Source organism: Anopheles arabiensis, chromosome 2 (genome assembly GCF_016920715.1).
Source record: "Anopheles arabiensis isolate DONGOLA chromosome 2, AaraD3, whole genome shotgun sequence".
In the NCBI taxonomy this organism is placed as follows: domain Eukaryota; kingdom Metazoa; phylum Arthropoda; class Insecta; order Diptera; family Culicidae; genus Anopheles; species Anopheles arabiensis.
The window spans coordinates 99,504,271-99,531,108 of record NC_053517.1 but is presented as its reverse complement, the minus strand read 5'-3'; the positions used below and the strand labels follow the sequence as shown (position 1 = coordinate 99,531,108).

Here is a 26,838-nt window from a genome sequence, read left to right as displayed (position 1 = left end):
ACTTTAGCTCCTTGAAAGTTGAAACCAAAAGCAAGCTGACAAATTGACCTGACTTTCCTTATTTTCGTGCAACGCCAACCGGTGGATTTTCCGCGGGATTTTCCACTTTTTTTGTTCCACGCTACCTATCATGCCAAAATTTCCCACCATATTTTACCTCCCCTTTTACCTGGACGGTGCAGGGTAATGTGGGTATGACGAAGATCCTTTAGCAATATTTTTACTCCTCTCTTTTGCTCCTAAAATGTAAATGATCTTGAAACAAGGAGCTCTAGAGGATCGTAACATTGAAAAAGATGGGTAAATTCGTTTGCATGACCTCATCAGCAAACAAAAGAACTGTTGAGGAAAAACAAAGCTTATTGTTTTAATATTCAATTTGTTAAAACTATTCTTCAAATGAAATGTTTATTCAATTATTATGTTTAATCATTTTAATCTCTTTTTTTATACACAAAAAGCTTGTCTTTAAAACTATGTTTAATTATTTGCATTAAAGTAATAAATATTCAGCTATGTAGGTTGGATGAGTTTAAAAGAAAATGGAATATGGCTGGAATAGCCATGGCTGGAATGGCTGGAATAAAATAAAATTCATTTTTTCTTAAGATTTTCTAGTAACATGTTGGTGAAAAATGCTTCCATCGCGCGGTGGTTCAAAATGCCAATAATTTGTCCTACTCGTAGCCTGCTTCGCTCCCGCCGTGTGTTCCGTGGCGTGAGAGAGAAACCTCCGTCCCCCGGCGATGGCGAGAGAGTGCGAGAGCGGCAGAGAGAGAGAAAAACAGAGCGAAAGCGAGAGAGCGAGCGCGCGCCTTAGCCTGGGAGCCGCGCGCACGCTTCGGAGGCCCCGAAGAGGCAGCATAAAGGCAACATAAAAATGCGCAGCGCCGGCAAGCTGAGCATAAGCGTACCGCTCGATACGCTCGCACACTTTCCAGCCGCACGCCGTCCGGGTGAGATGTGTGAACGCTCGCTGCCGCTGCCGCTGCCGCTAGTGAACGAAGTGCGGGATTTTCGCTGCCCAAACACAGATTTTTCTTCTAGCAAAGTTTCGATCGTACTGTAGTGGGAAGTGAACAGTTTTCATGAACAAAGCATATTGGTGCAAACAGTTGCAGGGTGTAAAGAGTGTCAGCTAGTGTTGTGTTTTTTTGTTGAAAATTTTCACACGGAAAATCTGTGCTGACCGTTTTACCGTCAGTGTTCCAGCAATCAACGACGGGCAGGAGGTGATGAGTGCGCAGAAACGTGTCTCCCAGTTCCAGGGCCAATGCCGAATGGGATGAAGACAGGTGGAGGCATTACGAGTCCTTTAGAGAGTGTATTGTAAAAAAAGAAATCCCTACAGTTTTTGTGGTCACTTGTGAAAAATGTATGATAAAGGTGAATGTTAACACTGCGCCAACAGCAGAAGCAAAACAAATCGCAGCTCTCTAAAACCGAAGACGAAACATAAAGCGCGTGTTCAACCGTGTGGGTGTGCGTGTGTGAATGTTGTGCATATCTGTGTATGAAAAGCAACCAAAAGCAAAGCAAAGCTTGCAATGAAGTGGATGAGTTTGAGTGCAGATCAAGTTGGAAATACATTACGCTGAGGGAGTGCAGAGAAGAAAATTCAACACAGTTTTGATGCAGTTTTGATGCTTGTGAAGGTGAAAAAAGTAGCAAATTGTGTGAAGCTTGAAACCGTGAACGCCCAGAGAAGTCGTGGCCGAAACTCCTTGCAGTGAAACAGACAAGAACGTGGACACACAGAACACACAGAATGGCCTTTCACGGCTGTCGAAGGAGCAGCTCCACGGGCCACGGGACGCCACTGATGACGACGGTAAATGTTGGCCACAAAACGTGCCTGGTTAGTTTAGAATCTTGTTCACGTGTTTACATACACACACACGTACTAAGACAACAGGTGGGAGCATGGATTGCATTCCATTTCTCACACCCACGTGTGGTAAAATCACTACGATATGATCGAGCATAACATCGTCTGCGCCGTCCATTGACGGCGTGAAAAGTATCTCTCTTGCTCTTTCCCGCTCCTTCTCTCTTTTTCTCTCAATCTCGATGCAAAAAAAAGTGGTAAAAGATCAAAAGAAAAGCTGCCGCCCTCGGGCATGGTTGTTTGGGGGTTGTGTTTTTGTTTGCGGAAGTTTCGTTATCGGCGCGAGGGGGAAAGAAAAACGCACCTGATCGTAATCTCGCGCTGTTGTTGATACAGATTCCATCCGTTTCCCGCGCGCGCATTTGGTGCCTGGTCTGGTCACCATGAAGCAAATCGGCAATGCATTTTAGGTTAAATTTTGTGCCACAAAGCAGCTTATTTAAAATACAATTTATGCTTCATCAAAATGAGGCGCAAAACGGTGCCCTTTTTTGTGCGTGTACACGATCACGCACACGATCACGCGAAACCCTTTTGGTGGAAAAGTGAAGAAGCTGCCGACTCTCTTTCTTTCTCTCTCTCTCTCTCTCTCTCTCTCTCTCTCTCTCTCTCTCTCTCTCTTTCTTCTTCACCCCCTTCCTACCACCTCCCTCAAAGCATCCCGGGGCACACGCCGCGTCGGCACTGGTCACTTATTACTAAATTATGTATAATTCCAGGTACAGTTTACTATCATTATTATATCATTAATGATGTTTCTGCGAGCGCGCGCGTCTGTTTTTTGCCTCCCCTCCACCGACTTGGTGCTGGCAGAGCGACGTCACGGTAACGGAGAAACCGACGAGCGCTGGCTGCTCGTGCCACGAAAACGGTCGCGGATTCGATTCCGCTGAAATAATTACCGATTTGTTGGCTGGCTGGCTGGCTGGCTGCCGGTTTTGAGCCCTCACTGTGCCGCGGTGTTTTGTCTACCCTTGCTCCCCTCCCCCCGTTTTCCCCCCTTTGTTTTCCTGACGGACCGACTCCCTGTATGTACCGGGTAGCTCCCGTGGGCCCAGTTATGATGAGTTTGGTTTTGCTGCCTTCGGTTGCTTCGCCGCGGCTTTCTTTGCCTTTTGCCGTCTGGTGATCAATCGAGCGGCTGGCCAAAAACCCGGCACTACCGGCAGTGGCAGAGCGGCCTAGGCGAGAATTCCCATCCCATTTCGGGCGCGGACCATGAAATTGATCGATTGGAAAACGTGCTCGACCAAAAAAAAAAAAACACAGTCCCGAGAAACGCGCGCCAAAGGGAAGGCAGGAGGCAGCGAGCGATATAACGAGTCAGAAAATAAAGGAAGATGTGAGGGCACGTGCGCCGAGCTCGCGCAACGAGCTGGCGCAAAACACAAAAAAAGAAAACAGAAATAAAACTCACACACAGACAGAGGCGCGCGCGCGAGATCCAGCAGCAAAGGAGAGGAAACGCGAAACGGTGCGAAGGAAAAATAAAACGAAAACTCGCTTTGATCTTTGGCCGGCGGCTCTCGTTGCACAGGTACGCTGGAGGGTTGGTGGGTTGGTGGGGGAAATGGGGTGTGTGATGGGCGGCCCACAGATCAAAAAGGGACCGCCACCTAGACCGCGATGGGCAGAGGGGAGCTGTGGGTGAAGGAGCGACTAAAGGGACACAGGGGGAGGTGGGGAGGTGGGGTCATGTAACTGAGAGCGTAAAAGAAGCTGTGAGAAAGAGCACGCGCTAACGCAAGGAGGCCGGCAATTTTTTGATCGTACGGCTCTGATGTTCGCACGGGTGCACTATCCTTCTCTCTCTCTCTCTCTCTCTCTCTCTCTCTCTCCCTCACTCTCTCTCTCTGTATCGGTCTCGCCGCTGTCAGCCATTAACCATCTGATCCGATCTGTCTCTCCGCCTGATCGGATCGAATCGCTACCTCCCTCACCCTCGCAAAGGGCCCTGCTTGCGCCCCTAGAGACGGATTATGATTAACGACGGTGTGGGTAGGCTGGGCCAGGATGTTTCAATTAAAATTGGCGGCAGCCCATGTGTGTGTGTGTGTGTGATCATTAGCGCTAGTTGACAACCGTTTCCCAATCGATCGATCCGATCCGGACTGATAGCTGTTTGTCGGTGGTGACGGCGCCTCACCTTTCAAATTGGTAGGGCTGACCAACGGCGGAGGGGGGCTGAAGGTTGGGTGTAAAGGACGTAGCGGTAACCCTGGCGAAAAGGGGTTGTTGTTTGGTTGCTTTGCTGTTGTGCGCGCCCAAGACGATCGCCGTTGTCAATGAAACCGGAAACCTTTTCCCTCCCTGCAAATGGGACGCCCAGCCAAAGTTTTTGGTGGGATGGGAGTTGGTGTTGGAGATGAGAGGAGGGCGCCTGGTGGATGTCGCAATCTTGATGTGCCCCGGTAAGAAACAAAAACAACTCCCCAACACTGTCGCCATAAACACCGGGAGGCTTTCGTTCTTTTGTCGGCAGCGGCATTCGTGTTGATTACAAGATCGTGCCGTACTGACAAGCGCGCGTGCGTCGGGTACCGCTGACCGTACAGCGATATCTACTTATTGCGTGCGGTTGAGATGAGAGAAGAGTGGGCTTCTGTGGGTGTGTGTCGGAAGGGCTGTCTGTGTCCGTAGAGAGGTTGAGCAGATAGAAGTAATGGCTCGGCTCGACTCTAAGCAGTGAGTTTTGGTCCTTCGTACACAATCTGAGAAGAGAATGGTTCAACTACAGAACGAACTCCATCAACTTATGGATTTGATTTCATCTTCTTTCAATGATTTAAGGAGATGACTTTTGATGAAATGAGGAAGGTGCATCTTCAGTTTGGTCCTTCAAACACGATCTTTCATTCAGACAGATCTTTCACTCAGAACACGACAGAATCATTCTAGATTATTAGATTAACTGATGGTTGAATTCTTGGTATAGAGATCTGAATAGTAATTTAGGATTTCGTCCTTCGAACGCGATCTTTCCAGGGGCTTATCCACATGTTTTAAAGCTTTATCTTTAAGTTATTTATCACTGCGAGTAACGATGATTCGAGTTTTTAGAATCCTTTGAACGCGCCTTTAGCCGAATACGAATCTAATTGAATTTTGGCCCTTCGAACACGATCGTTCCACAGGGTGGTTCAAACGATACAAAATTTTCAGATAAATCATTATTTTGGGTTTTTGTGTTGGGTAAAGGCTCTTCCAGGGTCTCTAGATAGAGTAGCTAAAATTGAATAAAACACTGTCAACTAATGAGAATTTTCGAATGATGTCATTCTAAAGTCAACCAATGGGAATTATTAATCCAATTGAATAAACCAATTGATTTGGATGATATAACATTACGTAGAACACAATCAAGTCATATATTTATTGTTTGTAGTAATATCTTCAGTATTTATGGACTTGGTCCTTCAAACACGATCATTGCAGCAAGAACTTACTACACACTCTTTCACTGTGCGATTACATGTCCAGAGAATGCATTCTAGCGCAACAGTAAGCACCAGTTTCGATCAAAGTTCATTAAACCAACACACCCCTACCCATGTCTGTAAATCGTTCTAAAACCTCAAAGACCCTCACAGTTTGTCTCACTGTACCGTCCCGGTCTACCGTTGCCCAGCAATCAAAGAGCATCCTGCTTTGATCTGTCGTTTCCCTCGCGTGCTACTGCTTAATGTTTGTGCGCCTTATGCGCCGCCGCCCCGAGTCCGGCTGTCTGATCGTCTGATCTCGCATGGTGGAGGATCAAACAGCAGATCAGAATCAGAGTTTTCGGGCTGAAACCCGGTTTCGTGTAAATAAAGCGCAGCGGGCGAATAAAAACATGCACCTTCTGGCCGTTCGTTGGTTGCATCGAGGGCGCTCCTAGATGAAAGGGATGGAATACATACGAAAAAACAAAAAAAAAAAACACTAGCGTGCGCAAAAAAAGCCGGACCTCATCATGCCATGAAAGGGAACCATCCGCGCACACTAGTACACAGTACGCAGCTCCCTTTGATGTCGTCTACGATGTCTGCTGTGCTGCTTGCTGCGGGACACCGGCAAAAATCACACCAAGAGGTAAACCGGTGCACTAATCTGAAGGCGGCGTCCACAGTGTCCCGGCTGTGCTTTGCTAGCCGTCCCACTTTGACAGCTATTAATTAGATGGGCAAATTATTTAAATTACATTATAATTAAGCGGACGGGAGACGGGGCCCCGATGGCCAATTATAAGACGATTAATCGCACGTTTGCGCACGCGTCTTCGAGACTGCTGCTTCGGGATGGCAACTGGACTGCACCAGATGCACCTGTGTGTGATTGTTTGCGGTGCAGTTTGTTTTGCTCGGGACTTCGGGAAGGGGTGAGTGACAGTGTTGCTGGCGATCGAGCTGGACCTCTAGCTGAACAATTGGTGGCGCTTGTAAGGAAGTCGCTTGTTATTGCAACCAGGGGTCCAATTTGCAAAGGAGATTAGACCCCCTTGACAGGGCTAGAGCGATTAGAATAATGTGTTGGATCGGGCTAGAAATTAAAGTAATAGGTGCTGTGTGTTTGTGTTTCAACTGAATTCATTTCCACTCCATTCAGTGTCGGTCCACTTAGTGTTAAGGTATTTAAGGTATTTTTGCTTTGCATTCTAACAAATGTTTCGCTCCACAAGTAAAACATCCTTAAAAAAACATGCAAACACACATTGAAGCAGCAAGGCCGGTAAATTGAAAAGAAAAACAAAAAGAAACCTCAACCACATGGGAAACCGATTTGGCAAGTCAGGAGATCCTTGCAAAGCGGGAGGAGAGAGCAATGGGGTAGCCCCACTGGGCGTCAAAGTGAGGCAACTGAGGCAAGCCTGGCAAAAAGGCCGAACCGCACACTGTCTGCACCTGTTGTTGTTGCTGCTGCTGCCTTCTGCTTCATCGGTGCCCTTTTTTGTCTACCTCGAACGATGCGCTGCCGCTGTGTCCGTCCACCGGCTTCCTTCTGGGCGCTTTGTGCCTTGAACTTTGCCGCCCAGCTTGCCACCGCAGCGCGTGTGTGCAGCGCGAGCGCAAATGCAAATCGTTCTCTCGGATCCCAGAGTGGCGGCAAATTTCATACACAGCGCACTAGTGCTACCGCTCGGCGCTATCGATCCTTCGAGCAGAGGCTCTGCAGCCGATGCAAACGTTCGCCGATGGCCCCGAGGTGTGAACGAAGGAGAAGGATTTGCTGCGCGCGCGCACGGTTTCCGGGGTTCCACAACGCCTCTAGCCCCTGGTGCGCGTGTTGCTGCTGCTGCGGCCGCAGTCGCGCAGAAAGGTGCATCTCTCGCGCGCACGCTAATAGACGGTCAGGGTCGGTGCAAATGTATGTAATTTACGGTGCAATTTTTGCTTTACAATAAAAGGCGCACCGCCGGCGTTGCGTGCCCAGCCACCCAGCCACCGAACGGAGACGGATGCTAATCTTGTTACAGCGTGCCCGGGCACAGCGGGGTGAATTGCAGGTTGTTGGGGAGCAGTGAAGGAAATTCGCCCTGGGTACGTTTGGCGGTTCATTTTCGGCGAGAACGAAACGAATGCTTTGCGCTTTGAATCGTTTTGGTTGCAGTTTTGCGGTTTATGGGGAAGGGTTTAATTGAGCGTAGGGAAACAATTGGCTGCTGGAGCGTTCTTGGTTTTATTCCATTAGCAGATGCAATAGTCAAAGGAAATCAATTATACGTGATCGATCTGAGGAACCGTCCAAAGAGCTTTAACGGCTTCTCGTAAGTTAAAAGCAATACTTGAATGATTAAATAGGTACCACAAAAGGTCGTTGAAGGCAGCAAAGCAGCTGTAGCCCAACAAGGATGTAAAGGAATTAAAGAACTATGGTGTGAAGTCTGAGTTAAGATGCCTGAGTATAGCTGACGATACACCAACTGAATACTAGTCAAGAATTGATAATTTTTGAATAGTTGTGTCTTAATTTGTTTTGAAATGTTTTAGTCTAGCATAAAATGTTTCATTATACCTCAAGAATAAATGAATTATTTGAACATAAAGCAGGCCTCGCAGTTTCAGGATTGAATTTCCAAACTAAAAACCATGAACAAGTGTGTAAAAGAGTCCCTTATCTGCTTGAATCCTTCCAGCATCTCCAAAAGTGCCTCTTATGTGCTTAGAACTATCTTAGAATACCTTCCAACATCTCCAAAAACACATCAGATGTGGTTGTAACTATCGTAGAATACCTTCCAACATCAAAAAAATTGTATCAGATGTGCTTGGAAACATCGTAGAATACCTTTCAACATCTCCAAAAGTGTATCAGATGTGAGGTATCATAGAATACCTTCCAATAGCACCAAAAGTACCTCGGATGTGATTGGAACTATCATAGAATATCTTCCAACATCTCCAAAAGTCCGATGTGCTTCCGATGTGCTTGGAACTAGAATATCTTCCAACATATCCAACAGTATTTCCGATGTCCACCATATTCATTTGGGTAGTCGGGTCATAAGCCGAGGATCGTTCCAGGCTAATAATTATAAGGAGTTTATTCCGTCAAGCTCTAGTATTGGAGTTTGTCTAGGTAGTCTAATGACATGTATAGGCAAGCTCATTCAGCTAATCGTTTTTTTGATCCTCTTGTCCTGATACTCTAATCAGAATCTTTAAATAAATTGTTACTAACTATGTAAAAAATAATGCCATAACGCATTAGACATTCAGTTGACCTCCACCTTGATCGTTTAACAATTACCGAATCATTTAACCGAAAGCGCTACCGCGAACGCAACACTTGCATGCTGAATGCTGCTACCCAAACCCTCAACCTGCGATCGCTTTGGCGCTCGCCAAAACTCTCCAAACCCTCCCCAACATCGTGGCAGCCGTCCAAGCGGGCCCGGGACGAGAAAATGGATATAAATAAACCATAATAGAAACACACGCTGCACACAAACAGAGCGAGCGAGCGAGCGGCCGGCGGCATGTTTATCAGAAACCACGTGAGTGCGGTTTAATGGCTGGAAGCCGATCGATCTCGCAACACGCACACATGCGGTTTTTGCTTCCGTTGCTTCTAATGGGAAGAGGGGAGGGGGGGGGGGGAGGGAAAGGATGGGAAGAAAACACTCCGAACAGGTGAAAGAGCCCTGGCCGCGGCGGACGCACCATTGCGCAGGACGTCCTGCGCAGCGTGACAGAATCGCCGCAGCAGCCTCCCGGAAAGGTACTGAGCGCAAACAAAAAACATTAAACTTGAAGCAAGACGAAAAAAACAGTGCTCACACACACACACACACACATTCAACCAGATTAACCCCGGGCAGTAGGGGAAGGGCAAAGCGAGGAAACATTCCTGCTCCATTCCGCCTGCCCGCCTTTTTGGAAACCGATTCAGCTAAACGGAACCGGCCAGCCGCCGGGATACGTTTTCTGTGGCCGGTTTTGTTTTTTTCTTCTCTCGTTTCTCTCTTTGCGGGCTCTGACTGGCGATCCTTCCCCCCACTTCCTCTAGTCTTCGTCCCTGTGCTAGCGCCCCCCCCCCACTCAACCGTAGCGTTGCCGCAGCTGGGTGTTATTTTGTCGGTGCCTGTTCTTTGATCTTCGGTTTGTTATGTTTCGGTTTCGGTGCCGTCACTGCCCGCCAGGCCTCCGGTGCTCTCCGCCCAGGCCCTCTACAAGTTGTAGCACCACACGGTAGCACGAGCTTGCCGGCCAGAAAAGGGCAACGCGAGCGAGTCGGTTTCGGATCAGTTTGCTTGCCGTCTCTGTCTCTGTGCGCTCGCTCTTTGTGGCTTCGTTTCCGACTTCTCCGACGTGATTCTCTCGCCTGTTTCTTCTTCTCGGCCCGCAGCCCGCGGAGTGGTTTCGAGCAGCAGCAGCAGCAGCAGCAAGATCGCGCTCGAGCCCGCAAGCTGCTGCGAGTTATGATCGATCGGTCCCGCGGGTGCATCTTATGCCGAATCGCCGAATCGAGTAAATGTTCGCCCAAAGAATTCGCCCAAAAAACCCAGAAACAAATTAAACACTCAACAGGCCGTCGCCGGGAGGCAGGTTGCGCAGACGGTTAAGCAAACAGCAAACGCGCAACCGCTTGTCGCTGTCGCTGTTTGTTTTCGTGTGTCGTGCGCTCCCAGTCCAGCCCCGGACGGTCTGCTGCCCCAGTAGTCCACTTCCTGTGTCGCTCGGGCACATAACACGATTGTCGGCGGGTTTTTCGATTGTGTGTGTGTTTGTTTCGAATTATTAATTACCTGTCTGACCACCACCCTCACCCCCCCTCAACCGTGCGCCTCACAATTTGTAAACAGGGGCCATCGTTTTGGCTTCTTTTTTTAAGGAATGCGCGCGCGCAAAAACATACCCAGCGCTACATACGCAAGAGTTGTTTATTTTGATTTCTTTCACCACTTCCACCACTCTGGTACTGGTGTCATTGACGGGGGGACGAGGAGCAGAACCTGATTTGGAGGGGGGGGGGTGAATTCACCTGACCCCATGCCAGGCGGCGGGGTTCTGCCGGCATCCGCTCCAGCAGTGATCGATCTCACCACTCTCTTCTCGCGCGCAATTCCCCGATCGATGGGGGATCCCCCACCCCTCTTCTTCCTTTCCAACACCCGCCCCATCAACACGTGCGGCACGTTTGATCAGGCAAAAGGCCGTGGCCGCGTCGCGATCAACGGGAGAGTAGATAAATTGGAGTGGCAAAGATAAGCCGGCCCCGGCCGGATCAGGAGAAGGTAAATTAATCGTTTGTTTATGTACGGCCTTGTACGGCTTTCGTGCCCCGTGCCCCGCGCCCTATCCCGTGGGGGTGAAGATTGATTTATTGTCCAATGGCGTCTGCTACCGAACTGTTTAAAGCCCAGCGGCTCCTGCGGCTTACGGTAGTCGATCGGTCGCTCAGTTCCCTCCGCTTGGTGGGATGCGGGATGATCGCGAGGGAAGCATCCGGTGTAAGGTATGTTGTCCCCTGTGGTGCCGCATACTCTTCGTTTGCGGGCGTTTTCGGCAGACATGCTGGCATGCCGGGATTGATGTCGGTGCGTTTTGTTCTGCGCCGACCGGGAGCTCGGCATACCTGGCGGGTGTTCCCCACGGCTGCCCATTTCCATATCCGGTGCAACGATACAGTGCTGTAAGGCAAGCATTCCCCTTATAGTTTGCTTTTTAAATGCAAAATTAAATGTTGGTAAAAGAAAATAAACTTAAAATCGTTCGCATTTTGATAAAAACAAATAATTACATTTCAGTAAAGTTCGTCGCTTTTTGAATCGTTAATGTCCTTCGTTTGTCACTCTCGCAATCTAACGCTCACGTTCTTTCATTGTTTTTCTCTCTCTCTCTCCCTCACCACCAGGTGACAGTACTGGCTCTCATTGTGGCACTCACACTACCCACCGTTCGGTGTCGATCGGTGAACGTGAACCAACCGCCGAACCATCCGCACAGCCGGCACCACCGGTCCAACATCTCGATCGAGAGCAACTCGATACAGCGGCTGGATGCGGCGGGCGCTGGCAACCGACCGGCAACGCACGGCAATGGAGCCGCGTACGGCGGCCAGTCGGGCCAGTCGCCGCCACTGCTGAAGCGCGTCTTCCTATCGAACCGCACCGTCACCTGTAACGATGGTTCGCAGGCCGGGTTCTATCTGCGCAAATCGCCCGGCTCCCGCCGGTGGGTGGTGTTTTTCGAGGGCGGCTGGCATTGCTACGATCACAAATCGTGCCGGGCGCGGTGGTTAAAGCAGCGCCATCTTATGACATCCGTGCAGTGGCCAGAGACGCGTGACGGTGAGTAAGACTGTTCTTTACCCATAAAGACGCTCTTTTGTGTGCGTGCGTTTCAATATTAATGTATATTTTTCGCTCTCCAAATTAATTCCAGTCGGTGGTCTACTGTCCGCCCTGCCCTCGGAGAACCCGTACTGGTACAACGCGAACCACGTGTTCGTGCCGTACTGCAGCAGCGACTCGTGGAGCGGCACCAAGGTGCGGCCGGACACGCGGGACGGCCTCCGCTTCATGGGTTCGCTGATCGTGCGCCAGGTCATGTCCGATCTGGTCCCGCTCGGGCTGGGCCATTCGCAGGGGGCCGACCTGCTGATGGCCGGCTCCTCCGCCGGTGGGCTGGGCGTCATGCTTAATCTCGACAAAGTGCGAACGTTTCTGCAGAACGAACGAGGTAAGATTCCAATTAGAAACCGCTGGATTCCAAGCGGAGCGAAAGCACAAAATCCGCCCAAATGTCTGCAACACGCAGCGCACACTGCTCGCAAGACAGCTGTTTGTTTACGTTGTTCTGATCGCATTCGTTTCTGTTGCTTCTCCTGCCAGGTCTGAAGGTGAGCGTGCGTGGTGTTAGCGACTCCGGATGGTTCCTGGACCGGGAACCGTACACACCCGGCGCGGTGGCCGCCTCGGAAGCCGTCCGGCAGGGCTGGCGCATGTGGGACGGTGCGCTGCCCGAGGCGTGCGTTGCCGAACACTCGAAAGAGCCGTGGCGCTGCTACTTTGGCCACCGGCTGTACAACACACTGAAATGTAAGCAAGACAAACCATTTTCTTTCTAAACGAGCGCAATGTTTAACAAACCCCCGTTTGTTTCTTGGTCCTCTTTCCCGTGCAGCTCCCCTGTTCGTGTTCCAGTGGCTGTTCGATGAGGCGCAGATGCGGGCGGACAGTGTCGGTGCGCCGGTGACGCCCCAGCAGTGGGACTACATCCACGATATGGGCGGTGCGTTGCGCGAATCACTGAACAACGTGTCGGCCGTGTTTGCGCCGTCCTGCATCGGCCACTCGGTGCTGACCAAGCGCGACTGGATGAAGATCCGGATCGACGACATCACGCTGGCCGACGCGCTGCGCTGCTGGGAGCAGTCGAACGCCGACGAGCGCCAGTCCCAGTGGCGCTCGATCAACCGTAGCCCGCAGAAGCTGCATCGCAAGCACAACGGTGCGCGCAGGAAGAACAAGCTACAGCAGCAACAACAACAGCAGCAACAACAACAACAACAGAAACAAAACGCTCCGGTTGGTGTGGAGCCGGCGTCGGAGCGGCCGCCCCGTCCGAAGCTTACCAAAGAGGAGCGCGAACGCAGGCGCCAGGAGCGACGGAAGCGTCAGAACCAGCGCCTGAAGCAGACCAGCGGTGCGCCCGGCAAGCCCGACGGCCCGAAAGTTCCTAAGCTAGAACGAATGCCAAAAAATAATAGTACTACCACTACTACTGCTGCTACCAGCAAACCGAACGGCAGCAATCAACCGAAGCGCAACCGGCACCGGGAGGAGGTCGCAGCCGCCACGAATGAACCGGCCGCGCACAAGCTGCGCAACCAGAACAAGAAGCGCCTGAACGGACACCGCAACCGGAATCGTAAGGCACGGGGAGGCGGCGGCGGCGGCGGCGGTGGGGGCCGCAACCGAGCGCCCCAGGCGGTGGTGGACATTGCGGAACCAAAGAAGTGCGCGTTGCGGTTGCTGGAGCGGTGCAGCTGGCCCCAGTGCAACCATTCCTGCCCGACGCTAACCAATCCGCTGACCGGCGAGGAGATGAAGTTCCTCGAGCTGCTCGCCTCGTTCGGGCTCGATATGGATGCGGTCGCGACGGCGCTCGGCGTCGACATGCAGACGCTCAATAACATGGACCACGCGGAGCTGGTGAATCTGCTGACGCAGCAGGTGACGTAGCAGCAGCGCAAGGGCGAGCCTTCCTCCGAGCCGGCGCTTCGGACCAGAGCATTCCAAAACAAGCCAAAAGATCGTACTTAAGCGTTAAAGCCCCCTTGCCCTCCCGTGTGCCGCACCGCCATGAGCCAGTAGATTGCAGGGTTTCCAGTATTTATTATGTCCGCCGGCGCCGGGCCTGCCTGCCAGCGAGTGAGCCAACAACGCTTCCCAAACAAAACCAGCTGATATTAGACGAGGAGTGGGTGAATCGTACCCTCCAACCTCCGTCGCACCTGTGAATACTCCCGAGCAAAAACGGACTGACAAAAAAAAGGGGAAGAAATGCTTCCTCCAACACACACACACACTCAGTGCTCCATCTCTTGAGTGTTCCCAGTATTTCTTCGTCGTGTGTACTATTAGTGGACGCAGATTGGTTAGTGTAAGCGAAAGCCTGATATTTATTTGACCTGCTGCCAAACACATAGAGCAGCAGCATCCTCTCCCTCCCCCAGTGTACATATAGTAGCTTAGTAGTACGATAGTAGGGTAGGCACTAAGGGCACACGGCCGTCGTCGGCGCTTGTGTGTAGCGTTATAAAGCCCTCTTCTCCCCTCCTCCCCCTCAGAACGAAATGACTACCTCACCGAATAAGTATGAACTGGCATGCGGATTGGTTGCGTATGGCGGATGGTGCCCTGCGTCGGTGTGTCTTAGTAAACCGAGCCGCGTCCATCCGCCGAGTGAATGAGTGTTGAACATAGAGCAGTGTGCGTGCGTACGTAAGGCTTTTTAGGGTTAAGATCTGTATTATCCTGTACCTGCGCTTAGTCATACATATTTTAGCAAACAATCGTTTATAAACCGTGTGCGAGCGCGTGTGCGTGCGTTACAAAATGTTGCAAAATCTAGCTCTACGCCAGAAAATGAATGGAACATAAAGGCACGCGCAACCGCCACCACGCCACCAACCTAGGAAAGATAGACGGGGACACGCTTGATTTCGTGTGCGGTAGTGCCGATAGTGTACATGTATATATATAGTGTAGTGTTGAGCAGCTATTTATAGTAAGTCGATAGAGAGGGAGCGGGAGAAGCACCAACCTTCTCCCACAAGCCCACCGCAGGTGTATAAAATGCTAAATGAATTGCCAGTGTACACAATACAGGCGCGCGCGTGCGCGTCTCTGCCACCGTTCCCGGGTGGATGTTGTTGGGCTTTGGGATGGCCAGCGGATTGAAAATTGATTGAAGAATATTTTTAAAATAAAAACCAACTCAAACAATTAAATGTAATGTTTTTGTATGTTTTTTTTTTTAAATTTTTCTATGATGTACTGTTTCAAATTGAATGAAATTAGGCATTTTTTAGAACTTTTATTGTTTTCGCTGCAAAAATCCGATGTGGAAGCAAAATCAGTAATGAAATGCTTATTAACTTTCTATAAAAATATGGCAAACTATCAACTCATAAAAACTTTTTTCTCTTTTTTTCTTTATTTCTAAATTTACTAATTTAAGCAAAAATTTCCCTTCCAAGAACATTTCAATTGACGCTCGTGCTTGAGCCGAGCATACAACATTGGGTGGCGAGCAGACAACTTGCAACCCTTGCAACAATTACTTGTGTGCAACTTTCATTCAAAACGGCCGTTAAAGCGCTTCTTCCTTCTTCTTTCTTTCTACACCACATAACCTCCATCATCACCCGTCCCGTACCCGTTTCCATTCCGGTTACGTTCCGTCCCTCTCGGATAGTTGCCTCCCCGCTGATCATACTGCCCTCCCCTACTGTACCCATCGTTATCGTCGTAATCGTAGCGAGGAGTTTCCGTTCTCCCCCCGCCACGGTACGGCCGATCGTACTCCTCCTCCAGTATCCGATCGTCCCGCACGTACCCTTCGTCGTTCAGCACCACCACCTCGCCGAGCGTTTTGTACGGACAGCCCGTCGCTAGCAGCTCGCGCATGGTCTGGCACGATCGCGACTCAATCCACGTCGCCCGGGGACAGTACTGAGAGGGGAAAAAGACATCAAATACCACATTTCTTTCAGGAGACTTCCACACAACAAGCAACGAACCCCTTCGAACTCACCATAAACATTTGCGCCTGCACACAATCGCCGAAGATGTCCTCAGCGATCTCGCACTGCTCCATCTCCTCGTCGGTTCGAACATGCCGGCCCTGCAGCTGCGTTACCTTCGGCTTGCAGTAGCTCAGCGCCTTCAGCACAACGTTGATCCAGCCCTGATCGATGCCGCGTGTTTGCAGCCGCGGCCGGTACACACGCACCCGCTGAATGCGATCCGTCATCGTCATGTTGATCTTGAACAGGCCACACCTGGCTTCACACTGCGAAGATGAAGAGGACATGGTTATACTTTTTCCCTTGGAGTGGGATTCATCAGGAAGTGTCTCTTACCGATCCTCGCTCGTACCGGCTCCCATCGACCTCGGCATGGATGTACCGACACCGCCGTACCGCGTACCGGTTGATCCACTGGGGCTTCGAGCAGCACTCGTTCGGGCTGGGAAAATCATCGTGCCGCAGACAGTTTTCTTTCCCCCGCAGCAGTTCTTCACTGTTGGCAGATGCAACTGTTACCGTACAAACCACAATCAACCAAACACTGCTCGACCGCATGTTGATACCGTTGGTGGTGCTCGTTCGCACAAAAACTAAACGCAGAACGTGCGCCGGGGCAGTGATTTATGGCTGTCGCGTTTCATCTGATATGCGGAAGTTGATAGAGTGTCGGCGAATTGTGGATGATGTAAGAGGATCGCTAGTACATGACAATTTGCGATTGATTTCGATCAGCAAGCACGCAGCACTGAATGTGCAGTGGATGTGTGTGGGCGAAAAAGGGGAATTTCCAGTTACATTCGATGACTCAGTTACTCAGTGAAACTATCAAATCGGGATGGATTGGAACGAATTAAGAACAATTTTGAAATGTTAGGATTGAAGACCATCCGCAAAGAATCAATTTGTAATGCTGCAAAGAAAATGTATATAACATTTCACCATACTTCCTGTATAATGTGTATAAATTATTGATCATTTTAACTCACCCAATATCACTGTGGAGCGCCATTCCATCCCAAAGCGTCGCAATGGAGTGGAATTGGACCTTTCTTCTCCGGAGTCTCCTCCTGTTGACTCTTTACCAGCTTCCACAATCAGCGGCGGACGACTGCATCGACATGGACCTGCATGTAAGCTTCAGCGTCTTCCACAACCCCCTGTGTAAAACATTTAAACCAGCTAAACGATGTCGCTTTTAGTCGATGGAAGTCATTCGCTGCTGCCGATACGAACCCATCAGCACGGAGGAGGTGGCCGAAAAGTGCTACCATGAGTTGGCTCCGAACATCCCTCCCAACTCATCCGAATTCCCTGTGGTAAGTCGGGTCAGGCCGTGGACATAAAGCATTCAATACACTTTTTTAACGCTTCTTTGCATCTATCAAGTGCTTCATCGATTGTTCCTACCGCCAGATGGGCTACTTAGACGAAGCGAACGAAATCGATCAGTCAAAGTATGGTCAATTTCTAGCGGGATTCGATACCGCTTACAAGATTGCTGTGGAAAGGGCGGTGGCTGCTTGTGCAACGGTACAGGAGGACATTCGGCGTGATGTGGCAAATGTGCCCTCGAAGTGTAATGCATTTGCGTTGCTGTTCCACGTATGCGTTACGCAGATAACGCTGAAGCACTGTCCCGACGATCGGTGGACTGCGAGCGAGATCTGTGGCAAGGTTAGAATGGGTGTACCACCCTGTGCCTAAGCGATTGTTAAAATGCAATGAAAATTAAATAAATATGTAAGCAGACAAAAAGCTGTTTTGGTACCTAGTGGTACAGCACTTAGTATGAGATGGAGTGGACAAGAGAGAATGTACATGAGAGGCCACCAATACATAGAATTTCGAGTATTCTTACATCCAATGAATGTTGTAGTAAACGTTGATTGTTACCAACACTTGAAACCGACTGAAGCATTCAGCACATAGCTGTAAACACTTCACCCAAGCGATTTGAATCACTCTGAACGCACGTGGCGCTTCGTTCTTATTTAGTCACATCCTGCCTCAAACCGCCTCACTATAAATACGCTCAATTTATTCGACCGCGACAACAGTTTGCGACTATGAACCTGCACGAAATGTGTCACAGTGGCACGTTGCTACTGGGCGGTTTGCTGCTGCTAAGCTTTCAGCGTGGTTGGCAAACGCTAGCCGAGGAGGACTGTATGGAGCTGAAGGTTTACGTGAGTCACAATACAAACCTAGGCCGGACTTCTTCGAACTGACTTATTTTTCCCCTTTCCTACAGTCCACAAAGGTGGCTTCCTGCTGCCAGCTGGAAGCGTTCTTAACTCCACCGACGTACGGCAATTGTTTGCAAACTATGGCCGAAAAGTATCCCGATGCTGTATGGCAGGGAACGGTGGTAAGAAGAGATTTTAAAAGTTTGTTTTGGGTAACTTTGTACCCTTCACTCCATACCACTGCTTTCATTCCTACTTTGCGCAGTGTGCCTTCGATTGTACGTATCGGGAGATGGGTATACTGACGGGTGTGGATGACATTAACGAGGAACAGATCAGCACTAACCAAGCGGTGTACGATCAGGCGTACCAGGAGGCGATTGCCAAAGCGATCACTGCCTGCATGGCACAGAAGGATAAGATACGCGCGGAGGCTGATGCGGTTCAGTCGGAGTGTAGTATGTTTGCGGTCAAGTTTCACGCCTGTGTTTCACTGGAGACGATGAAAAACTGTCCAGCTGAACGGTGGGACTCGAGTGTGTTGTGCGAAAAGGTGCGTAGTGGGGTGACTGTGTGTCCACTGTGAACAGGCAAGTCTCTAAAGCTTGATTGACAGTGAAAAGTACAGTGAAAAGATTTGAGGAGTTCAATGTAATAAAGCAGTACAATATAATCTACCCATTTTATTTGTTGGGATAATTGGATTTTTTGCTATAATTTACAGACACTCATTGCTACCTAGATCATTACTATTCGTAACACTTAACTAGTGGCGCCCTCTAGTAGCATTAAGCAATACTATCACAACAGCCATTTAAGTTCAAGCTGTTTATTATTTACTTTTGTCTTATTTATTTGTTCTCTTTTGTCTTAATAGCTATAAATTAATCCGAAGTCTACTTAAAGTCTCTTCTCAGACTTGGTTATGTTCTATTGTTTAGTATAGCCATAGCAATGATACTTAAGACTTGTGTATGTTACAGACACGATTGACACGCTCATATGAACGCATGTTGTTGGGACCTGATAATTTAATAATAATTCAGCACAGTAAATGTGTCAGTTTCGCTATCTTGGGACGGTCGTTACCTTGGATAACGACATCAACAGCAAAATCTGGACACGCATTGTCCAGGGGAATCGTGCATACTATGGGCTTCACCGACTACTGAGATCCAGAAGACTTTGAGACCGCACGAAATGTGAGATATATCGCACATTGATTCGCCCGGTGGTTCTTTATGGACACGACTCCTGGACCATCCGAGCGGAGGATGCAAACGCTCTGGGCGTGTTTAAGCGGCGCATGGAGGAGAAGGATGAACCATGAGCTTGCTGAGCTGTACGGCGAACCGAGCATCCTGACGGTGGCGAAGGCTGGTAGGATACGATGGCTGGGGCATGTCATGAGGATGCCGGACTCATGCCCCACCAAGAAGCAATTCCCAGTTCGGCATAAGGCGCAGGGGAGCACAGCGAACTCGATGGCTGGATCAGATGAAGCGATACCTGTCGGAGATCGTGTGTCTACATGGATGGGAGGCTCCAGCCAGGGACCGAGCATCCTGGAGAATTGTTGTTGACCGGGCCATGTCACATCGACGTGCTTTATTGTGAGCAGGCCAAGAAGAGAAAGAGAGAGAGACTACAGCACGTGGTATGAGTGCAGAGCATTGAATAAATGTGCAGGAAATGCCACCAAAAAATATGCCTGCTGGTAGTTGTAGTAGTAGTAGTGTAAAGCGGCGAATGCCACCAACTCTCCATGAATGGGTACATTTATAACTGCAGCACTGAATGTGAAGCTGTTAATGCACCACGCGTTAATGCAAACTGATTCAAAAGCACGTGTCACTTCGTTGATAGATAGATTACGAGGATGAGTTACTAGCACGTTGTCGCGAGCACGCTTATCGAGATCACATCCTGCGATCGTTCCGCTTCAACAAAACACCGTCACACTATAAATGAGATTAATTTCCTCCACCGTGAAAACACATCCCATACAACAGTGACCGACCACGAACCTTCGCGAAATGTGCCACCGAGTGTTGTTTCTGTGCGGTTTCCTGCTGCTAGGCTTACAGTGTGGTTGGCAGACGCTAGCCGAGGACTGTATGGACATAAAGATTTACGTGAGTGAAGCACCATAGCTCCTCGGTCTCGATGGCGTTTCTTCAAAGTTAAATGTGTTTGCCTTTTTCTTGCAGACCACAAAGGTTGCTTCCTGCTGCCACCTGGAAGAATTCCTAACTCTAAAGACGTACGGCAGTTGTTTGAACACTATGGAAGAAAAGTATCCCGATTCAACCCTGGATTATTTGGTCGTAAGAACTATACTAATCAAACCGGTTACTTCAAACCCCCGCGTTTAATTCCGCTGTTTTCTTTCATTCATTTTACAGTGTGGACTCGACTGTACGTACCGAGAGATGGGCATCCTGACGGGAGAGGATGACATTAACGTAGAACAGATCAGCACTAACCAAGCGGTGCACGGTGAGGCGTACCAGGAAGCGATTGCCAAAGCCGTCGATGCATGTCTTACACAGAGGGAAGAGTTCCGCGAGCAAGCAAAATTGACTCAGACGGAGTGTAGTATATTCGCGCTCAAGTTTCACGGGTGCATTATGGTGGAATCAATGCGAAACTGTCCCGCCGAACGGTGGGACTCGAGTGTGTTGTGTGAAAAGGTGCGGAGTGGAGTAGCCGTGTGTCCACCGTGAAAGGGCAGGTTTGCAAGTTTCAACGAACTGGCGCAATGGAAAGAAATAAAAAAAAAGTTAAGGAACTACATGCAATAAAACAAAACGATTTTATTCACTTTGACGTGTGTGCAAGAAGAATGTGCCTTGATCATTAATATTCGTTACACTTAACTGGTGGCGCCCTCTGGTAGCATTAGGGTGTACTGTCACAAATGCTATTTAAACTGTTCACTATCCCGTTCTGAGTATTTAAATGAGATTGAATGCTTACATAGCATGCAGTTACAATTTTGTTCTTCAGTTCTTTTTTATTTGATTGGTATTAATTGAAGTCTAAGCCTGATTTAATAACTTTAGGGGATTGACTATTTTTGACGGTTAAGTATACAAATAGCATGATCGTTAAGATCTGCTTGCGCGCTCGATATGCTCCCAAGAATGCTTGCAAGAAGAGTATGTTGTAGAGCTGTATATGTTGAACGGCTGTATCATCATGCGGTCTGTCGTTAGCTTATTGCTCCTATTGCCTTCGTGATCACCGTTAAAAATCTTTGCACAGGATAGCGAATCGGTTCGTTCCATATCATAGTAATCTTCCATATCAGAAATAGAACAGTATATTAAACACACGATCGGCATTAATAGGACAGTAAACTCTTCAATCATGAGAGCGCTTAACCTACTTGTTTTTCTTTTCCTAGTAGTGAACTCAATGCGCTTTTCCATGGTAAAGTATCTACTGCTGTTTGAATAACACACAATAAAATTAACTCCTTCCTATCTCTGCCATGTTCCATCCAGACCACTCAAAACTGTATTTCAAAACAACAGGTAAGTAATGAGCAAGTGTTTTAGGTGTCCACTTTCTTTAGTAAAAATCCGAAACATTTTCCACCATCCTAAAAGCAATCGGAATTGCCGTACTGCTGCCAGACGGAACCACTCATCCCGGAACACGTGTCGACGAAATGTAAGGAACGGGAAGCAGCCAACCACAATCCCGGCACGGAGCTGTTCGAAGTGGTAACTAAGGACTCCTGTCGCCTTTTGGAGACATTCTGTAAATGATTTGCCTTTCATTCCTCTAACACCAGTGCTACCAGCAGTGCATTTACGAGGAGCTGGAAGCTGTCGATGGGTTGAAGATACGGGTGGAAAAGCTGTACGCAATGGCGGAAGGATTTCCCGCCGATTATCGGCACGCAGTCCATCTGGCGATCGATGAGTGTGCTAAAAGACTTCGCAAGACAAGGCATATGTTCGAACAGATGAACGCACAGTGCTCACTGTTTGGTTTTGCAGTGGATCGTTGTGTGCGTTTGCTGATCTACGACAACTGTCCCACCGCACGATGGAGTGCTGGCGTTGCCTGCACTAAGAGCCGACAGGGTGTACCGTTTTGTTGAAAAGGTATGATCGAAAAAAAGGAAATAAAAAATACATTTTTGAAAATGTTTCTAAACAATATGAGTATCATAGAGTAATGTCTTTGGAGTATTTTTGCTGACATTCTCTGATTGTGTCGGTATTCATTATATCCGAGATCTGACTAAATAAAAGATCTATGATCTTTTATCTATAATTCTTCGTCATGCTACTCTTTTGCAACGAATTCCACTTCCTCTTCATGTACTACATATATTACAGAGCGCTCTGGTTATTTTTAGTGTAACGTCAACCTTAAAACACTGCTGTTAAAATGACTTTTCGTACCATTTCTTTGTTATTTATTCTTCTTCATCTATTTGTTAATTGCACGGTAATATACTTCCACTGGTGTCTTTATAAAATCGACAAATAATGACGAGTGTTTGCTTTTCAAGCCTATGCCGGAATGCATTTCCCAAACACAGGTAGGTTAAGGTTCGATCGGTAAAGCAGGCTTAAGTCATCTAATCACTGGGTTTGATTTACTTTCAAGAAATTCGAAGTTACTCACTGCTGCCAAATGGAGGAGCTTATTCCACGTCCCATCCGCACCAAATGCCAAGAAAAGGCAGCAATCGATCACAATCCTGGATTCCAACCGTACTATGTGGTAAATGTAAGAGCGAATTTTTGCCTGTGTAGTTTAAACAGTGTGTATTTTTGCTCTCGGTTCTCTTTAGTGTCTAGCACAGTGTCAGCTAGAGGAGCTGGAAGTTATCGATGGGGAAGAGCTGCATCTAGAAAAGCTTTACCCACTGACGGCAAAGCTCCCTGCCGATTACCGGCACGCGGTTCGCCAAGCGATCGATGAGTGTGATGCTTGGCTGCAGGGCAAAAAGAAGGAAAGACGGCGGCCCGATGGTAAGGCGCATTGCCCATTGATTGGGATGGAGGTGGAAAATTGCTTGCACCGCACGACGTTTAGCAATTGTCCCAACTCCCGGTGGAAGGCAAGCATTACCTGCAACAAGGTGCGCCAGGGGTTGCCGTTTTGTTGATGCCGTTTGTTTGAAGAGTTGAATGAAAACTGTACGAGACAAAATGCAACGAAAACGGATAATTGTAACAATAAACCAATTAAATGTATTGTTTGAAAGTTTAGTACATTGATCTGCAATTGAAATCATTAAATATTTTACTGATCAGTTTCGAGCAGGCTACCCGCTTTATGTAGCATTGAAGTCTTTTGTACAAATTCATTCAGGTAGGTGTTTAATGGCAGTTTTGCTTAACTCATTGCCATTGTTCAATGTTTTTTGATGTTTTTAATCGTCCAAAATTAGCTCATTTCTACTTCCAGCACGTGTTAAATGTTAGTTTTTTCTTTGCATACTCAATTTGTCACACTCAAACTCGCCGATAAGATCGATCGCATCGATCAAACTGCACCCACCGGCGGAAGATCACTTTAGTCACGCCGCTTATCTTCACAGAATCAGCTCGAGCGGGGTAAAAATGAAAATTAATGTACCCATGACACACAAGGGCGTACGTGTCGCCGCGTGCCAATATGTGTATAAAAATGGCACAACAAAGTTAATTAGACAGTAAAGTGAACCGGCTTGTGTCCAGTAGAACACTTCGTAAACGCATCAATCCCCCTGTATAAGCGCTAAAGGATGGATTTGAAGAAAAGTGTAGCAGTTGTTTTCGTCTCGCTCGGGTGGATGATGGTAAGGAAAGGTATTCTTGCATTAAAGGGAGCTTTTATTGATTTTTTTTTACCTTTAGCTTCTAGCGACTGCAGCTGACCCAGACTGTGAGAACTTAAAAAATAGAGTAAGATTGTAGTGTAGTTTAGCTTTTCGTCTCGAGAAATCTCTCATTAAATATAATTTTACGATCATGTCACGATTAGCGCGAAGAAATGGAGCAGTGCTGCCAGGTGGACATGATCATTCCACTGGACGGGGCGGACGATTGCTCATCCAGCGTTGACGAAACCACCGAACCGCACGACAAAATGATGGTAAAGTAACAACCGAAAAGGATCAGTCATTTCTCTGCTTAAACTACACAGCTTCCACTTCCCTTTCCCCTTCTCAAGTGTCCGCTAGAATGTAAGCTCAAATCACTTGGCCTACTGAACGGGGACGACTTAGTGGAGGCAAAGGTACAGGAATACATCGATCGTTTGGAGGGTGATTGGAAGGGCACGGCACAAACCATCGCCACCGATTGTATCACGACCATCACGGAGATGAAAAAAAAGATACAGGAACGGGACCACGATATGAAATGTTCCCCTGTTGGGGCTATCTTTATGATGTGCCTGATGAAGCATACGCAAGCCAAGTGCCCGGAAGATAAATGGCAAAACAGTGAGTTTAGTGGGAAAGGGGACAGTGACTTTAAAGTGGAGCTAAAACTTAATTATTGATGCTTATTTTGCTTATTTAATTTCCTTCCCGGCCACAGCAAGCTTCTGCAACAAGATGCGAAGCGGTGAATGCTTCCCAAAGCGCGGCAGACAGTAGAGGCGGTGTTGGAGCATGGCTTAATCGGTGTAAAAAAGCTCCGAATATACAGAAAAATAAAAGCAAATGTTAAAAAATGTAATTCAAAATATCTCTTCTTTGTGGATATTGTTTTGTATCTTATTTTTAAAAAAAGTATCAACACGTGCCTGCACCCTTGTCGGTGTGACACGATCAAGCACGGTTGATCATTAAACTCTACACGTGGTAATTATAGATAGCTGTTTGGTTATACCCTCTAATTAAGCTTCTTTAAATCATGTAAACAAATCTCCACTTTTCACACCACTTCCTGTATTAAGAGAGGGTAGAAAAAATAACACTTCATTTAGCGTTTCAGTCGAATCAGTACGAAACAATGCTTCCAACCGGCCTTGAACGGACCGTTCTTTCGGTGATGGTTATTGTGCTTGTTAAGGTAATGGTCGTGTGTGTAAAACAACGAAGGAATAGGAAGCAAAAGAAAGGACTTGTTTTATTTAAAACATTTAATTCCATCCTCCACAGGTGTTTGCTATCGTGGACTTTCACATCGACGATGATCCTGTAAGTGAGTGGAGAGTGATTTGGGTGACTTGGAGTGAAGGCGACCAACCCTGCAAAAGATCGTAGTAGTTCTTCAATATTAGTTGCTCTAACTCTCTCTTTCCTTCTCTTTCAAGAAATCAGACGCACAAGTATGCTGCATGGTAGAGCACACATTTCCCCAGGAACCGTACCGGGCGTGCCACGAACAGCACGCCACCGCGCAGATGGACAATGGAACCGTTATGGTACGCAGATCACTCTCCATTTCGCCATAAAACCCTTTCCTAATGTATCCTCACTTCACGCTTTCCCCCAGTGCATTCACCAGTGCTACTACAAAGCGATCGGTATGTTTGCCGCCGATGGCAAAGTGAACACCGACGCGTACATCAAGTACCGGGACGAGCTGGATCCAACGCTTCGAGATGCGTTTACCTACTCCATGGTGGTGTGTGCTAAAGTCATCGCAAAGCGTATGAACAACAATATCGCAGAAGTCAACAAAATGCGCTGCAGCCCGCTGCCCTACCTGTTCAACCGTTGCCTGATGGAGGTTGGCATCGGCAACTGTCCGCCGGAGCGGTGGATGAATTGTAAGCGCGGGTAAACGCGGGGGTTCCAATTCGAAAGAAGAAATAAAAAGCATTTTTTGATGTATTTTTTAGCTTCCCTGTGCGATAACATTCTGGGAGTAATTGTGAAAATGTATGGACCGGGCGTAATCTACAAACCGGGTGAGTGAAAAAATGGTAACGAAAAAGGGCAAACAGATGGTACACAGACACAGACAAAAAACCGGGTCAAAGCCAAACGTGGCACGTGAAAGGGTTAACAGACTGTTTGAATTATGTTTGGCGAGGAAAAACACATCCAATCACCTGCATTGTGTTAAGCTTAAAAGTGGAACTGGAGCAATAAACATGTCTGCGTAGTTCTATTATTTTGATTATTTTTGTAATTTTTGAACTGCCAAAAAAGGGGCACAGAAAATTGTTTCAATCTTCCCAAAACAGCCTCACACATTCCACATTCGTCGTCTGACCCGCGTGTAGCACAGATCACACTGCAACTGCTCCGCATCGAGCAATGGTGCCACATCAGCGGACAGACTCACGGTGGAGGCTCATTTTGCTACTTCTGTCGTCGTGGAACTGTTGTGGCGCTCTTCCCTTTCAAGCCGAGGGACAGCCCGTCGTTCACTGCAATCAGCCACCGTTGGAAGTGGTAAGTGGTAGGACTACTGTTCTGTCTACTAAGCTGCTAATCATTCAAATTGTTACCAGCATCCCAAAGACTGCTGCCAGCTGCCTTCACTGATCGATGAGGAGCTGCTGCGCAACTGCAAGACACTGTACGGTGGGGAACCGCTGCAGCGGAAGCTAATATACGAGCGTGGCAAGGTGAGCTTACTCTCGTTCGTTTAGTAGCTGTATTGTAACTTCTTTGGAGTTTACCCCGGCAGTGCTTTGTAGAGTGCGCTCTTAATGCAACGGGTACGCTAGTGGGCGGTGTGCTCGATCAGGCCAAAATACTGCACGTGATCGTGACGGCCACGCAGAACGATCCGGCCGTCATGCAGCTGTTCCAGAGCAGTACGTTGCAGTGCTTTCAAACCGTGGGTGCTGGTGGTGGTGGTGCAAGCAACCCTGCCGGCTGCAATAGCTTGGGCGTTGATTTTGTCGGTTGCGTTAACATCAAAAACTTTGTGGTAAGCACCGTCGTTGTGTTTCTTTGTCGCTTCTTTGCGGTTCCATTGCATGCCGTTTTCCGTTGCAGAACTGTCCGCCGCACATTTGGAGCAACAGTGCGCAGTGCAACGCCTTGAGGCAGTACATTCTGGAGTGTCCCCAGCCGTTCTAGCCGTTCTTTCGTGCATGCTACTCGCC

General features: G+C 48.3%; 8 protein-coding genes across 9 annotated transcripts; 7 read left to right on the top strand and 1 right to left on the bottom strand.

Annotated features, from left to right (window-relative positions):
- The first annotated feature begins 940 nt into the window (after positions 1-940).
- LOC120896775 (palmitoleoyl-protein carboxylesterase NOTUM) lies at positions 941-14,824 on the top strand. Of its 2 annotated transcripts, none has more exons than XM_040301199.1 (5): positions 941-1,831; positions 11,222-11,657; positions 11,752-12,048; positions 12,201-12,407; positions 12,493-14,824. In XM_040301199.1, exons 1-5 carry the CDS (start codon positions 1,769-1,771, stop codon positions 13,551-13,553), a joined length of 2,064 nt encoding a protein of 687 aa, XP_040157133.1. In that variant the 5' UTR covers positions 941-1,768; the 3' UTR covers positions 13,554-14,824. The 2 variants fall into 2 exon arrangements, with proteins under 2 accessions (XP_040157133.1, XP_040157132.1); XM_040301198.1 differs by having other exon boundaries at positions 941-1,858.
- A 111-nt stretch (positions 14,825-14,935) lies between these two features.
- On the bottom strand, positions 14,936-16,219 carry LOC120897354 (the record flags this gene model as incomplete). Its single annotated transcript, XM_040302190.1, has 3 exons — positions 14,936-15,548; positions 15,631-15,888; positions 15,959-16,219. Coding segments are annotated over 3 exons (852 nt in total), but the record flags the coding sequence as incomplete, so codon positions are not given.
- A 272-nt stretch (positions 16,220-16,491) lies between these two features.
- LOC120897355 lies at positions 16,492-18,492 on the top strand. The gene is made up of 5 exons (XM_040302191.1): positions 16,492-16,755; positions 16,825-16,941; positions 17,012-17,299; positions 17,877-17,993; positions 18,077-18,492. Exons 1-5 carry the CDS (start codon positions 16,654-16,656, stop codon positions 18,395-18,397), a joined length of 945 nt encoding a protein of 314 aa, XP_040158125.1. The 5' UTR covers positions 16,492-16,653; the 3' UTR covers positions 18,398-18,492.
- Positions 18,493-19,792: 1,300 nt separating this feature from the next.
- LOC120895315 lies at positions 19,793-21,939 on the top strand. Its single transcript, XM_040298546.1, has 5 exons — positions 19,793-19,946; positions 20,022-20,138; positions 20,217-20,409; positions 21,392-21,489; positions 21,614-21,939. The coding sequence occupies exons 1-5, from the start codon at positions 19,848-19,850 to the stop codon at positions 21,923-21,925; spliced, it is 819 nt and encodes a 272-aa protein (XP_040154480.1). The 5' UTR covers positions 19,793-19,847; the 3' UTR covers positions 21,926-21,939.
- A 259-nt stretch (positions 21,940-22,198) lies between these two features.
- Positions 22,199-23,015, top strand: LOC120895314. The gene is made up of 3 exons (XM_040298544.1): positions 22,199-22,372; positions 22,441-22,557; positions 22,628-23,015. Exons 1-3 carry the CDS (start codon positions 22,346-22,348, stop codon positions 22,943-22,945), a joined length of 462 nt encoding a protein of 153 aa, XP_040154478.1. The 5' UTR covers positions 22,199-22,345; the 3' UTR covers positions 22,946-23,015.
- Positions 23,016-23,498: 483 nt separating this feature from the next.
- LOC120895313 lies at positions 23,499-24,504 on the top strand. The gene is made up of 5 exons (XM_040298543.1): positions 23,499-23,620; positions 23,679-23,726; positions 23,806-23,916; positions 23,995-24,268; positions 24,366-24,504. The coding sequence occupies exons 1-5, from the start codon at positions 23,567-23,569 to the stop codon at positions 24,422-24,424; spliced, it is 546 nt and encodes a 181-aa protein (XP_040154477.1). The 5' UTR covers positions 23,499-23,566; the 3' UTR covers positions 24,425-24,504.
- A 265-nt stretch (positions 24,505-24,769) lies between these two features.
- LOC120895312 lies at positions 24,770-25,892 on the top strand. The gene is made up of 5 exons (XM_040298542.1): positions 24,770-24,842; positions 24,932-24,970; positions 25,087-25,197; positions 25,269-25,545; positions 25,618-25,892. The coding sequence occupies exons 1-5, from the start codon at positions 24,783-24,785 to the stop codon at positions 25,692-25,694; spliced, it is 564 nt and encodes a 187-aa protein (XP_040154476.1). The 5' UTR covers positions 24,770-24,782; the 3' UTR covers positions 25,695-25,892.
- Positions 25,893-26,038: 146 nt separating this feature from the next.
- Positions 26,039-26,812, top strand: LOC120894856. Its single transcript, XM_040297707.1, has 4 exons — positions 26,039-26,176; positions 26,236-26,352; positions 26,415-26,660; positions 26,729-26,812. The coding sequence occupies exons 1-4, from the start codon at positions 26,039-26,041 to the stop codon at positions 26,810-26,812; spliced, it is 585 nt and encodes a 194-aa protein (XP_040153641.1).
- The last annotated feature ends 26 nt before the right edge of the window (positions 26,813-26,838 follow it).